The sequence below is a fragment of the Trachemys scripta genome, chromosome 14, assembly GCF_013100865.1.
Source record: "Trachemys scripta elegans isolate TJP31775 chromosome 14, CAS_Tse_1.0, whole genome shotgun sequence".
NCBI classification, from domain to species: domain Eukaryota; kingdom Metazoa; phylum Chordata; order Testudines; family Emydidae; genus Trachemys; species Trachemys scripta.
The window spans coordinates 35,574,763-35,589,140 of record NC_048311.1 but is presented as its reverse complement, the minus strand read 5'-3'; the positions used below and the strand labels follow the sequence as shown (position 1 = coordinate 35,589,140).

At 52.9% G+C, this 14,378-nt stretch overlaps 1 protein-coding gene across 1 annotated transcript; it reads left to right on the top strand.

Moving 5' to 3' along the window:
• Positions 1-4,138: 4,138 nt before the first annotated feature.
• Positions 4,139-13,607, top strand: LOC117887296 (E3 ubiquitin-protein ligase TRIM39-like). The gene is made up of 6 exons (XM_034789750.1): positions 4,139-4,654; positions 6,392-6,487; positions 8,314-8,544; positions 9,554-9,576; positions 11,049-11,164; positions 12,692-13,607. The coding sequence occupies exons 1-6, from the start codon at positions 4,238-4,240 to the stop codon at positions 13,231-13,233; spliced, it is 1,425 nt and encodes a 474-aa protein (XP_034645641.1). The 5' UTR covers positions 4,139-4,237; the 3' UTR covers positions 13,234-13,607.
• The last annotated feature ends 771 nt before the right edge of the window (positions 13,608-14,378 follow it).

Below are 14,378 nucleotides of genomic sequence, written 5' to 3'. Positions count from 1 at the left end.
TGCAAGCCCCGCCCCCAGGAATCGGGCCCCACTCTTTCTAAAGCCGACCCTGCTGAAACCTGTCCTAATGGAGAACCGTAGCATGGCCTGCTGGCTTCAGCTTTGTTGACTGTAGGCATTTCAGTCCCTTGGAAGGTGATGTTTGCTGGTTGTAAACTTGCTTATCCACTTTGTGTTTGAGTTTGTTGCTCTCCCAGTAAGGATGTTAAGGAGGCTCTGTGCTGCGTTAACTGTGAAATGTCCTTCTAGGAAAAACCTCTCTATAAAATCTGAAACTCTAGGAACAATTTGGAAGCTAAACAAACAGGCACAAAACATCATTGTTAGCAATTTAGCAGGTTTAAATGGGAAGAAAGGAAAGAACCAGCAACTGCAAAATAAAAAATCACATGAAATCTATGTTTTAATGATGATTTTCATCCACCCTGTCTTTCTGAACTACCCGTTTGCCTGTTTTTCCTCCTCTTTGCAGACTGAGGCCGAGAGACAGCTGGTTTTGGCTCTGTTTCAGCACCTGCACCACTTTCTGGAGGAACAAGAGCGACCCCTGCTGGCCAGATGGCGGAACTAAAGGAGGAAATTATGAAGATACAGGAGGAAAATATCACCACACTCTCCTCGGAGATTTCTCGCGAGTTGATCGTGAGATGGAGGGGAAGTGCTGGCAGCCAGCGAGTGAGTTCCTGCAGGTGAGACCTCAGATCTTTGCAGGGAAATATAGAGAAGGGGTAGAAGGTTAGAGCCAGAAGCCACACAGGACTGAAACTTCATAGATCTCACTATAGGTGGTTAAGTATAAACTCTCCCTTGTTTTCCATGGCTTTATATGATCATTATTTTAATTCATTTTCCAGCTGTGATTTGTGAGGGTGGTGAGGTCCTAGGAGAGGGGTATGATTACAGATATTTTAAATTCTTTGCTTTGAAGCCTTCCTTTCCTGCTCTGTGTTGGACACAAAAAGAACTCAGGGCATGGGCGCCGACTCCATGGGTGCTCTGGGGGTGGAGCACCCATGGGAAAAAATTGTGGGTGGTCAGCACCCACTGGTTGGCCCCACCAATTAGCTTTGCCCCCTCCCCCCCCAGTGCCTCCCGGCCGCCACTGATTAGCTGTTCCACAGTGTGCAGGAGGCGCTGGGCGGGGAGGGGGAGAAGCAGGGGCAGGAAAAGGCGAGGTACATTCGGGGTGCGTTCAAGGGGGAGGGGGCAGAACAGGATGGGAAGAGGTGGGGTGGGAAGAGGCAGGACAGAGCCGTGGGTGAAGGGGTGGGGTGGGGATAGGGCCTGGGGCAGATTGGGGGTCGAGCATCCCTGGGGAAATGAGAAAGTCAGCACCTGTGAGTCAGGGCATTGCTTGAAGGCAGATGTGCTAACCCTGATGCCACCAGCCTACCTACACTGTCATTGTCCTACAGGCCAATCGCTCACCTCTTGTGGACATGCACCTCTGCAAAACAGAGGTGGTGTTACTGTATAGCCACCGAGTTGTGCTTCAAAGGGACGAGCTGGCTGCAGCTCAGTGAACGTCCCGGCAGTTGCGTGATGCCACGTGTAAATGGTCACTGTTTGTTCATTTTTATGATTATTATCAGCTTGGGAATGAGCTTCCTTTTCTCTTTCTCCCTCTTAGGACATTGGAAGCGCCTTGAGCAGGCACGTGGCTCCTTCCGACTCCTTCCCCACCCCCGGCACCGTGCTGGGAAGGGGCCCGGGCATCAGCAAACTGCCTGGGGCAGAGGCATAGTTCACACCCTCATTGACCTCGGTGGCACAAAATCCTGGGGTTGGGGCCCTGTGATCCATCCTCCTAAAGCAGTGGTCCCCAAACTTTTTCACTTGCGCCCCCCTTATCTGATCCGTGCCCCTCCATGGGAGCTGGGGGGGAGGGTGATGGGGCAGGACAGGGGAGGGGGAGCTCCATTCCAGGGGTAGGGGGGTGACTGGGACAGGGAGGGGGAGCCATGCTCGGGGCAGGATGAGGGAGCCTTCAGCCATCTCTGCGTGCTCCTCCAGGCTTCAGCAGCAGCTGTTGGTCTTCCCACCCCCTGGTGGTGGAGGCCGGTTAGTAACCAGACTTTTAGTGTCCGGGCGGCTGGGACTGGGGGGACTGGGCCGGAGCGGAACTGGGGGCAGAGCAGGGCTGGGTGGCTCTGGGCTCCCTGGGCTGGCCTCATGGGCTCCCTGTTGGCCCATACGGTGACTAGCCCCTGGGTCAGTGACTGCTCACTTTAAGGCCCCTTCACACTGCCAGAAGGGGGAAGTCGAAAAGAGGCCTTAGTGCACATAAAGCTCGGCCCATCTGGCTTGTTTCATGCAGGGGTTTCACAGGAACACTCTCACCAGCTCATCAGCTGACACAAGAATCCGCCTCCACGCTGGAGTGCAGAAAGACCAAGAAGCACTGAGGAACAGAGCACAGACCTGAAGCTCTACAGTGAGTCAGCAGCGATGCCCTGAGGAGAGGCAAGCTGCGGGTGTGGGCAGCACACATAGACCTGATGCCCTCTCCCCCCAGGGCTGCAGAGACATGCCAGTCACTTCTGGGAGCGGCGTGGGGCCAGGGCAGGCAGGGAGCCTGCTTAGACCCGCTGTGCTGCCAGACTTTTAGCAGCCAGAGATCGCGATCGACTGGCAGAGGCTCCAGGATCGACCAGTCTATCGCGATCTACCGACTGGTGACCACTGCGTTAGATCAAGGGAATAGTTCCACTGCCTTCAGTCGGACAAATCACACTCTTAAAGTGCACGCCATCTGGGTGTCTGCGGGCAGCCGTAGCCAAAGGAGATCCCTATTGGTTCCAGCCTGGGGGGGTCTGATCCAGTGCAGGGGCCCCAGGACATTGCATGGATAGCCCTGCTTTCCTGGGATCCCCTAGCATCCATGCGGTTTGCGGTGAATCCCACAGCTCCTACTGTCTGGCCTCTGCCATAATTCTTCAGGGCAGGAGATGTGGGGGGTCGGGGGGGATCTGGCTGGGGATCATTGGCTTTCCCCAAACGTCTGATATATTATCACTAAGGCTAAGATTCTGTCATGGATATTTTTAGTAAAAGTCATGAACGGGTCACGGGCAATAAAAAAAAATTCACGGAAGGTTGTAACCTGTCTGTGACTTTTACTAAAAATATCCCTGATGTGATGGGGAGCCCAGCTGCGGATCCCCACACTGCCTGAAGAGGTTAGGCAGCTGCAGGGGCCGCTCCAAGCTCTGGGGGTCCCCACCGCCTGTGGGGGCTTGGAGCTCCAAGGTCCCCCCACTCGGATCTCAGGGGTACCCCCACCACCTGCAGCGGTCGGGAGCTTTGAAGGACCCCCAGTGCCCATGGTGGCTTAGAGTTCCTGGGTCCCCTGCCCCCTGTGGAGGCTGGGAGCTGCGAGGGGCCCACCGCCTGTGTCGGCCAGGAGCTGTGGCAGGGGTCCCGCTGCCTGCAGCAGCTTGGAGCACCAAGGGGGCCCTTGCTGCCCAGTCCACGGGAGCTGTGGGAGCCCCCGCTGCCCACAACCTCTGAAAAAATCGTAGCCTTAATTATCACTGAATGTTTCACTACCACTTTGTGTGCCTCTGTGGGCACAGATCACACTGACTCCGAGCCTTAACGCCCAAGGCAAACTTCGCAAATGCAGCGGATTAACTGAGCAGGTTTAAGATTTTGCTTTGAAGTCCCACTCAAAACTTCCTTCATTAGGGGCCCTTCCTCACCTGACACAGAAAGGATGGTGGGAGAGGAGGTGGAAGGTGGTAGGAGAAGGGGCAGAGCTTAGGTTATTTGCATGGCCTTAACTGTGCATTTCATCTTTGCCATGTTTTGGAAGGAGTTTGCCTTGGTATATAAACAGGATCAGGGCCTAACTTATGTTTGTCAGTTTCTTATATTAAACCATAAACAGTAACCTCCAATAGGCCTATATGTCATTAGCTTTAAATGGCTATTTTATGTATTTAATTTTGAAAAAGCTACAGTGTTCTCTCAGGGTTTTTCCTCCTAAAGAAACAGAAAGATTTATCACCTTCCCCTCCAGTTCAGCACTGCTCTTTGCCTGGGGGAATATAATATCGGGTCCCTTCACAGAGAGCTTTGCATTTCTCTGCACAGTCTCCGGGGACTGAAAATCAAACAGGTTTCTCCCCCAGCTCAGCCAATGAGAAAGACCCTAAGTGAACAAACACCCAATTGCGGCTGCAGTCTAAAGGCAGGAAAGTGAAATGAAACCTGTCACTTTCCCCCGCTGGGAGCCATGGCTGCAGAGAGCCCTGTACAGAGTCTCCAGGATGAAGCTTCTTGTTCCATCTGTCTGGAGTATTTCAAAGACCCGGTGTCTATCCACTGCGGGCACAACTTCTGCCGGGCCTGCATCACTGACTACTGGGAAGAGTCAGATATCAACTTCTCGTGCCCTCAGTGCAGAGAAACCGCCCAGCAGAGAAACTTCAGACCCAACAGGGAGCTGGCAAAAATTATTGAAATAGCCAAGCGGCTGAGTTTACAGGCAGCCAAAGGCTCAGGAGGTGAGCGAGTGTGTGAGAAGCACCAGGAGACCCTGAAACTGTTCTGCGAGGAGGATCAAGCCCCCATCTGTGTGATCTGCCGAGAGTCCCAGGCTCACAGATCTCACACCGTGGTTCCCATAGAGGAGGCTGCCCAGGAGTACAAGGTAGGGAAGCCTAGTATATTGTAACAGGCAGGAGTTTAAATAAGTAAAGCATCAGATAGAATGGGATCTTCCACTGTGAATTTCTAGACATAGAAATTTCACATACAGTATTTAGGTTTCTCACTAGTTTAATCTGAATGCCTTATTTCCTGTGTGTGTATATATATATATACACACACATACCATTAAGAAGACAGGAAATGACACTTACGTGAATGATCTCTGCTCTCAACCTCTTGCCGAATAATGTCTGGGAGTTGGATCAAAGTGATGCTGAACTTTTGCTACCTAATAGTTCTGTTCAAAATGACTTCGCTCAGGAGCTGAATAAAACTGACAGAGCTAATACAGGGCCCGATTCAGCAAAACGCTTAGACGTGAGCTTAACTTTACGAGTGTGAATTGTCCGACTGAAGACAGTGGAACTATTCTCTTGATCTAACGCAGTGGTCACCAATCGGTAGATCGCGATAGACTGGTCGATCCTGGAGCCTCTGCACAGCGGGTCTAAGCAGGCTCCCTGCCTGCCCTGGCCCCACGCCGCTCCCAGAAGTGGCTGGCATGTCTCTGCAGCCCCTGGGGGGAGAGGGCATCAGGTCTATGTGTGCTGCCCACACCCGCAAGCACTGCCCCCGCACTGGGGGGGCGGGGCCAGCGGCAGCGCAAGGAGTTGCCTGCTACCCTCCCACACCCAGGGCCGCAGACATGCCAGCTGCTTCCTGGAGTGGTATGGGGCCAGGGCAGGCAGGAAGCCTCCCTTATACCCGCTGCACCACCAACTGGGAGCCATCTTGCACCCCTTCCTGCACCCCACCCCGCTGCCCCAACCTGGAGCCCCCTCCTACACCCAAACTCTCTCCCAGACCCCACACTCCCTCCCAACCCCCTGCCCCAGCCCTGAGCCCTCACCCAAATTCCCTCCCAGAGCTTGCACCCCTCACCCCCTCCTGCATCCCAACCCCCTGTCCCAGCCTGGAGCCCCCTTCTGCACCCAAACTCCTTCCCAGAGCCTGCACCCCTCACCCCTCCTGCACCTCAACACTCTGCCCCAGCCCAGAGCCCTGTCCTGCACCCCAACCGCCTGGTCCAGGCTCAACCTAGAGCCTCCTCCCACACTCCAAACCCCTCTTCCCTAGCCCAGAGCCTGCACCCCCTCCTGCACCCCAACCCTCTGCCCCAGCCTGGTAAAAGTGAGTAAGGGTGGGAGAGAGCAAGTAATAGAGGGAGGGGGAATGGAGTGAGCAGCACGGGGCCTCAGGGAAGGGGCGGGGTAGATCCTGGGTTGATCTTAAATTCAAAAAGCGATCTTGTGCGTAAAAAGATTGGAGTCCACTGATCTAACAAAAGCATGTGTTTCAGTGTTTTGCTGAACAATGGCCATTCTTTTCCTTTGTCTGTGTCACTCATTTTATTCCTGACACAGGAATCACTCACTTCTTGGGTCCCAAACATGCAGATGTCTCAGAGGCCAGGGGGCTAAGGATTATACAGACCAAGATTGTAACATCAGTAACCAGTAAAACAATCCAGTGAATTGGAGGAGACAAACATGGTGGCCAATTATGTATGGCTGTGGAATCATTTTCTCCTTTTGAGTTAAATCAGCTGCAAAGAGTTTAAACAAATACAGTCAGATCCGTGCAGCTGGTTTGTAGTTTGTAGGGACTGGATTCTCCCTACGCCGCTGTCCAAAGAAGGGGGAAAACGTTGAACACTCAACATTATTTCTTTGTTCAGGAAAAAATCCAGATCCAATTACAGATTCTGAAGGAAGAGAGAGAAAAGCTGATGGGATTGAAACTGACCAAAGAGGCAAGAATCTGGGAGCATCTGGTAGGTACCAGTTGTTATTATCCAGCAAGGACATGTAGGTGCGTGTCCCTCCCAGGGTGGGTATCACTCTGGTAGTGTGGGGGTCCGGGGGATAGGAGAGTCCGGGTCTCATACTGTGACCACGTGTCACTGAGTGAGATCCTGTGTTTCTATGTTCCCCTTTGGGGATGTCCTGTCTCTGCCGGCTGGATTGTGTCTTGCACTCAGGCTGCTGAAAAGGCCCCTGGACTCTGATATGTGAAAGGGGAGAGATGCAGTGCATGACCCTGGGCTGGCTAGCACCAGGCATGAGGTCATAGCCTGGCCGCCTCCTTTCCCTCTCCTGAGCAGCCAGAAGCATCACATCTGCTCCAGGGGCACAAGGCAGCTCGTGTGGCCTTCCCCAGGAGATACAGAAAGAGCCTGTTCTCCCCCCATCCCTGCTGAGTCCAGGCTCAGTCTGGACCTGTGTGTCTGTGTTTGGACGTGCTGGGAATTTCTGGGTGTTCCTGTTTGCACCCCTAGATGTCTTCGTGTTTGGGCATCTCTGGGAGCAGGCGACTATCCAGATTTCCTGAGCTAATGTATTAGAGGGTTAAGCTGTCTGTTGAGTTCTCTTTTGTTTCATTCTTTTTCGTTTGTTTGCTTCCCGCAGCCTCTCTCACTCCCAATGTCCTCCAGGACGTGTCTACACAGTAACTAGACACCCGTGGCTGGCCCATGCCAGCTGACTCAGGTTCGCCGGGCTCAGGCTGTGGGGGTCTAGGACCCTGAAAAATGAAGGGTCCCAGAGCTCGGGCTCCAGCCTGAGCCCAGAAGTCTACAAAGCAATGAAACAGCCCCGCAGCCCAGAGGCGCCGACTTTCTGGTTTCCCTGGGGGTGCTCGATCCCCGCTCTGCCCCACGCCCGCCCTCACTTCACCCCTTCCCCCAAGGCCCCACCCCATTCCACCCCCTCACCTGAGTGTGCCCCACCCTCGTTCTGCTTCTTCCTGCCCCCCGCTTCTCCCCCTCCCCGCCCCAGCACATCGTGCATGCCGCTGAACAGCTGATCACTGGCATGTGAGAGGCGCTGTGTGAGGAGGAGGAGCTGATCGATGGGGCCGCGGGTGGGTATTGAGCAGCCACTGTTTTTTCCCCGTGGGTGCTCCAGGGCTGGAGCACCCATGGATTTGGCGCCTATGCTGCAGCCCGAGCCCTGCGAGCCCAAATCAGCTGGCACAGGTCAGCTGCAGGTTTTTCTTTGCTGTGTGGATATACCCTCAGAGTCCTGCCTTAACTTCTCCTTCAGGGATCTACCTGAAAGGTCACAGACTCTCTCATGTCAGGCATACAGACTCACCAGTCAGATTACAGTCAGCAGGGAACTGTAGGAAAATCTTCCCCCTAATAATACAATACTGGGAACTAGATAAGTTCCTGGAGAATTGGTCCATCAATGGCTATTAGCCAGGATGGGCAGGGATGGGGTCCCTAGCCTCTGTTTGCCAGAACCTGGGAATGGGAGACAGGGGATGGATCACTTGATGATGATCTGTTCTGTTCATTCCCTCTGAAGCACCTGGCATTGGCCATTGTCAGAAGACAGGACACTGGGCTAGATGGACCTTTGGTCTGACCCAGTCTGGCCATTCTTACATTTTTATGGGAAAGTTTCTCTCAAGTGCTATTTAAGGTTGCAATAAAATACCCCTTCCCCCTCCCCATTGAGTAGCCAGGGTCTCATCTGGAGCTGGCATGAATTGGTAGAGCTGCCTTGACGTTCGTGGAGTTAAACCAGCTGAAGATCTGGCCCCAGGTGACTCACTCTGTGGGCCCTGCCCTGCCCTTTCCCTTCCTCATTACAGGAGCAGGTAGAAACAGAGAGGCTGAAGATTCTGTCTGAATTTGAGCAGCTGCGGCAGTTCCTGGAGGAACAAGAGCAACTCCTGCTGGCCCGATTGGAAGAGCTGGACAAGGAGATTGAGAAGAGAAGGGATGAGAACATTGCCAAACTCTCGGAGGAGATTTCCCGTGTAAATGACATGATCAGCGAGCTAGAGAGGAAGTGCCAGCAGCCAGCGAGTGAATTCCTGCAGGTGAGATACTGGATCCTTGATACGCAAGAGCCTTGGAGTCCAGGAGTCAAACGCTAGAGTAGAACTCACAGGTTATGCAGCTGAAATATATTTTTTTACTGTTTCTAACCATTAGTATTGTTATTTGTTTCATTGTTCGGAGAACCTGGGTATTTTAAATCAAATATAATCTATCTCGGTACTCAAATGTCCCCCATGACCATCGGATCTGCATGCCTCCCCAAAATGAATGCATTGATCCTCTTCTTAGGGAAGGATTATTATCTGCATTTTACAGATGGGGCGGACTGAGGCAAAGAAGCCTGGATCCCAAAGGGACTTGTCATTGCAAGGCCTAACTTTCAGGTCCTTAGAAAATCACTATAACAACAGTGGGATCCACAACGTTAGGCCCCTAGGCTCCCTATACGATGCACAGGTGGAGCTAGGCACCGAAGAACGGGAGCCGCCGACGCCGGTTGGTGGGGGATGCCAAGGAGAGGGGTGTGTCCCAAGCCCGCCACTCTTGCAAAGAGAGGTGCCCAAATCTGGACTGCAGGGGAGGCGCCTGCCTCTTGCCTGTGATCCACAAATGGGAACCCCTTACCTGGAGCCTGGTGTCTTCTGGTGCTTAAATCGTTCTTGTGGGAAGAAGTCAGGCGGGTAACTAGTTCCGAACAAAGCCATGCTGGTGGCAGAGCCGGCTCACCCTTGTAACCTTTAGCTCAGTAATTAGGGTACTCGGTCGGGAGGTAGGAAATTCTGGTTCAATCCCTGTCTGATGAGAAGAAGAGATGTGACAGGGGTTCCTCACCTTAGAGATACACACCCTAACCACTGGCATAAAGAGTGGATTTCAATTTACTTCTCTTCTGGCCTACTTGAAGGAAGGGGCACAATGGACTAAGCAGTTAGGTACAAAGAATAGCCCTAAGGTTATACCCTGAAATCATCTAAACGGCTACCGAGATTGGTTTGTGTTGCATCTCATTGATTTCACTAAGGTTCCTTCTTTCCCTTCCCCTTCTAGGATGTCCAAAGCACCTTGAGCAGGTACGTGGCTCCTTCTCACTCCCCCTCACAAGTTTCTGTGCTGTTCTTATTAGCGGCTTGTATTGTGGTAGTATTTAGGGGCCTCAAACCACAGACTAATAGGGCTCCATGGACAAAAACGTAACAGACACTCCATGCCATAGGCGCCGATTCTGTGGGTGGTCTGTGGCTGGAGCACCCACCGAAAAAAAATAGTGGGTAGTCAGCATCCACTGGTGGCCCTGCCGATCAGCTCCTCTCCTCCCTCCCAGCACCTCCTGCCCGCTGCATATCAGCTGTTCAGCGACGTGCAGGAGGCAATAGGGAGGAGGGGACAGAGCGAGGACCGGGCATGCTCCAGAGAGGGGACGGAACGGGGTGGGAAGAGGCAGGGCGGGGTGGGTCTTGTGGGAAGGGATGGAGTGGGGGGCGGGGCCTGTGGCAGAGCATGGGTTGAGCACCCCCAGGGAAATGAAGAAGCCAGTGCCTGTCCTGCCATACCCTTCATTGGGAAAGGATCCCTCCTTCCTTGCCCTTTTGACGAGGACAAGCGTAGGTGTTTGATGCCCCAGAAACCCTTACCTTGGAGGTCCCTCTGAATGAGGAGACCCGGGTGCTTTCCTCCTCCTAGAGGGAAGGCAGAGTGAATTTCCAAACACACAGTGGCTCTCGTAGTGAAACAAGATTTATGTGAACATAGAGCAAGAAGATCATTTTGAAAAAATTGATGATCTCCACTTATCTATCTCTATTGGCTGAGAGCAAAATTCTTGGCTACCTGATAACTTCTGGGTGATGCATGAGGCAAGTTGGAGCTGTGGCGTTCTCTCAGTCCACTTCCAAGCGCTCAAATGGCCACATCACAAAGATGTACGGCACAGACGTCATTTTTTTTGCCCACTTATTGGTAAATCGCAGCAGGAAAGCCAAGGACTGAATTGGCCATGGGTTCAGATGGGATTTGTCTGGTCCATATATAAAGCACAGGAATAAAACTCTGTTAGGGAAGCTTCCACTGAGGGCTTGTCTACACTGCCACCTTACAACACTGAAACTTTCTCACTCAGGGCTGTGAAAAAACACACCCCATGAGTGATGCACGCTTCAGTGCTCTAAAGTGGCAGTGTAGATAGTGCACCAGCGCTGGGAGCTACTTCCCTCATTGGGGTGGGTTTTTTACAGATGGAGCTGGAGCCGCGACTACATAGCCACGTTAAAGCACTGCCACGGCAGTGCTTTAATGTTGGTAGAGAAGACATACCCTGAGGCTGGGATACACAAAGGCAGTCTGGGGTGGAATCCTGGCCCTGCTGAAGTCAAAAGAAATTTTGCTATGTACTTCACTGGGTCAGGATTTTACCCCAGTCCTATCAGGACAGCGGGGTTCCGTAGCATGAAAGTCATGGGGAAAGATTATTTAAAAAAAAGCAAACAAACAATGGAGAATAAGGAATAAACTAAATAATGAATTAGACGAGTCTGTTTCTTTCCAGGTGTGAGCTGGGGAAGGTCCCGCAACTGGAGGAGGTTTCTCCTGAGCCAGAGAAAACCCCCAGCAGCATCTCTCATAAAACTATTGCTCTAAAGGAGACTCTGAGGAAATTCCAAGGTACGGAGAAGGGATTGGGGAAGAGGGGAACTTGACATTTGACAGTGGGAGGAGATGGGCCAATTAGCTGCTCATGTAAAGTCCAGACAATAACAGTAAACAATGATGTTATCATTACTGAACTCTGTAAGGGCCTAGAGCAGAGGTTCTCAACCTTTTTTTGGCTAGGACCCCCTTTGAAAATATTTCAGGCTGTGACGACCCCCTCAAAAAGTGACGACCCCCTCCACACCATGCTTTAATATACTTCTGTGCTGCTGCTGGCGGTGGCACTGCCTTCAGAGCTGGGAGCCGCACCTGCCACTCTCGCAACCCCCCCCCCCCCCCAATAGTCTTGCGATCCCCTTTTGGATTGGACCCCCCAGTTTGGGAAATACTGGACCAGAGGAGATTCCTTGGGACTAGAATGTAGGATGAGAGCTGGTTGGAAAGTGGGAGGTGTTTTCTCTCTCTCACACACACACTTACTTTTGAAAATGTTTCTTTACAAATAATTCATAAGTATTATCTAAGTTTCTTTTTCCCATGGGCAGGTCTATCCTCCCCAATGCCCTCACCCACCATTCCTGATCCCTCCTTTCACCCTGCACCCCCCTGGGCTATCCTCTTCTCTACTTCTACCTCTTTGCTTGGGACCCACCCAGGCTGCTGATGCTGGTGTCCCTCCACTCAGGGCCGGCCTTAGGGGAAATGGTGCCCTGGGCGCATGGGCGGCAGGTGAACCCCCACTTTGGGGAGGCTAGCCCCTCGGCCCTGCCCTCCCAGTGCTGACAAAGCCCCGAGCGCCCCAGCTGCACCGGCCCAAACTGCCCCAGCCAGTCCAGCCCCTGGCTGCCAGTCCGAGCTAAGTCCCTGCCGGCTTCAGGGGAACGTGGGTAGGGCCTTGGGGTGGAGCATAGGTGGGGCCACAGCCTGGGTTAGGGGAGCCTTAGTCTTCCCTAGCCTTTGATATCCACTGCCCATGTCTGGGCGAACTTGTATTTTGGTGCCTCTGGCCCCCACAGGCGCCCCACCACCCTATTGCCCTGACCCCCACTGGTCCCCCCCATCCAGGCCCTGCTGCCTTCCATCAGTGCTTAATTTGTATTGAAAGAGATGCCGGGGCTCAGCCCTAGCACAAATTAAGCACTGGCTGTCGTCAGGACAGTGGGTAGGAGGTAACAACACGGCATCCCCTTAAATACCGCACCTTGGGTGGCGGCCCAGCCCGCCGACCTCTAAGGCTGGTCCTGCCTCCACTCTCCTCAGGAGTGGCTAGGAGTGGGGCAGCAGGGTGGGAAGTAGAAAGGCAGAATCTGCAGCCAAAACTGCAGCTGTAACAGCACCTCTAGTGCCTGGGAGAAGGGAACCGCGGTGAAATCCCTGCTCAGCCCCAGCAGAGGCAGCTCACTGCAATCCGGGACAGAGAAGCAGGAAATCAGGGAGGGTCCCAGCCGGGGCTGTGGGGGTGTGTGAGAAATGGTTCCAGCCGCCCGCAGGGCCGAGCTCTGCCCCTAACGCTCTGATTTTCTCTTGGTTCCCCCCCAGCGGATGTGACTCTGGATCCAGACACGGCTCACCCCCGCCTCGTCCTGTCTGAGGATGGGAAAAGTGTGAGATGGGAAGACACGCGCCAGCATGTGCCCGACAATCCCAAGAGATTTGATTCTTCTCGCTGCGTGCTGGGCCTGGAGGGCTTCTCCTCGGGGAGGCATTACTGGGAGGTAGAGGTGGAGGATGGGGGAGCCTGGGCTGTAGGGGTGGCCAGAGAGTCTGTGAGGAGGAAGGGACGGGTCAATGTTAACCCGGAGGAGGGCATCTGGGCCGTGGGTCAATGTGGGACTCAGTACCTGGCTCTCACCTCCCCCAAGATCCCCCTCTCCCTTGCTGAACGGCCCAGGACCATCGGGATTTATCTGGACTGCGAAGAGGGGCGGGTGGCATTTTTTGATGCCGATAACGAGGCCCCGATCTTCACTTTCCCACCGGCCTCTGTCCCTGGAGAAAAAATCCTCCCTTTACTGTGTCTGGGGAGAGGATCCCAGTTCAGACTGTGTCCCTGCATCACAGGGTATAATATAGAGCCTTAGAAATACACATGGTTAGCCTCACACGGCCCAGTTTGTCCTGGAGGCCAAAGTGTATTTGTGCATGTCAAACCCAAGAGAAGGGGGAAAAGGTATCAACCTCTCTGTGTGTCCCAACACTGATTCTGCAGGATTCTAGCAGTTTGCAGGGACATAGACTGGGATGGGGGCAACCGGAACCAGAAATGGGGCATTGGAGAAGGGTAATTGGGGTAGGGGGAAACAGGGAGGAGGTGGATACTGGAGAAATGAACCTGAAAGGGTGGGAGCCAATTAATAATCTCCAGCTTTGAATGGGGTTTTACGGATGCATTTTTTAAAAAAGAAAATGGATTCTACATTCTTATGATCCATGGAATAATTGTATTAAAGTGAATTGGAAAGTCCCCAAGGGTCCTTTTGTCTCTCCTGGTGGGTTTAAAAAGAAAAAAAATAGATTAAGTGAAACTGCAATGAGCCATTCATAAGGGAGGCAGTGTGGCCTAGTGGATACAGCACTGGATTCAGGAGACCTGGGTTCTCTTTCCAGCATAGCCACTGGCCTGTTGGGGGAGTTTGGGCACGGCTCTGTACCTCTCTCTCCCCATCTGTGAAATGGGGCTGATACTGGCCTCCTTTGTAAAGTGATTTGAGATCCTTGGTTGTAAAGTGCTGTCCGAGAACTACACGGAGGCAACACCCCTTTAGTCGAGTCTGTGAAAAGCTGTGTGTAGACAAGGCCATCATGCTTGTTAGCAGAGACTGATACTGGGCCCTTGCACAAACACAGCACTATCTTCACTGGGGGACAGGAGCTGGTTGTGTCTGATCTATTAAAACGGAGCTCCAGACCTGCCCCCTTTCCCTCCCAAGGTCTTTTCCATTGGATGCAAAACACAGACTCCCAAACAGGTGAAAGTTTGTGTCCCAGGGGCAATCAAGAACCTCCAGGATGAGGAAGCAGGAGATTGGAGATGCATGGCGTGGGGGAAAAAATATCCCTTGGATTTCAGTGTACTGCTATTCTAGCTCTGACAAAGGAAGGAAGAATGGCCTTGTAGTTCAGATGTTAGCTTTGGACTCAGGAGATGCAGGCTCCTTTCTTGGCGTTGCCTCAGGATTTCTGTGTAATTTGAAGCGAGCCATTAGACGGCTCCATGCCTCAGATT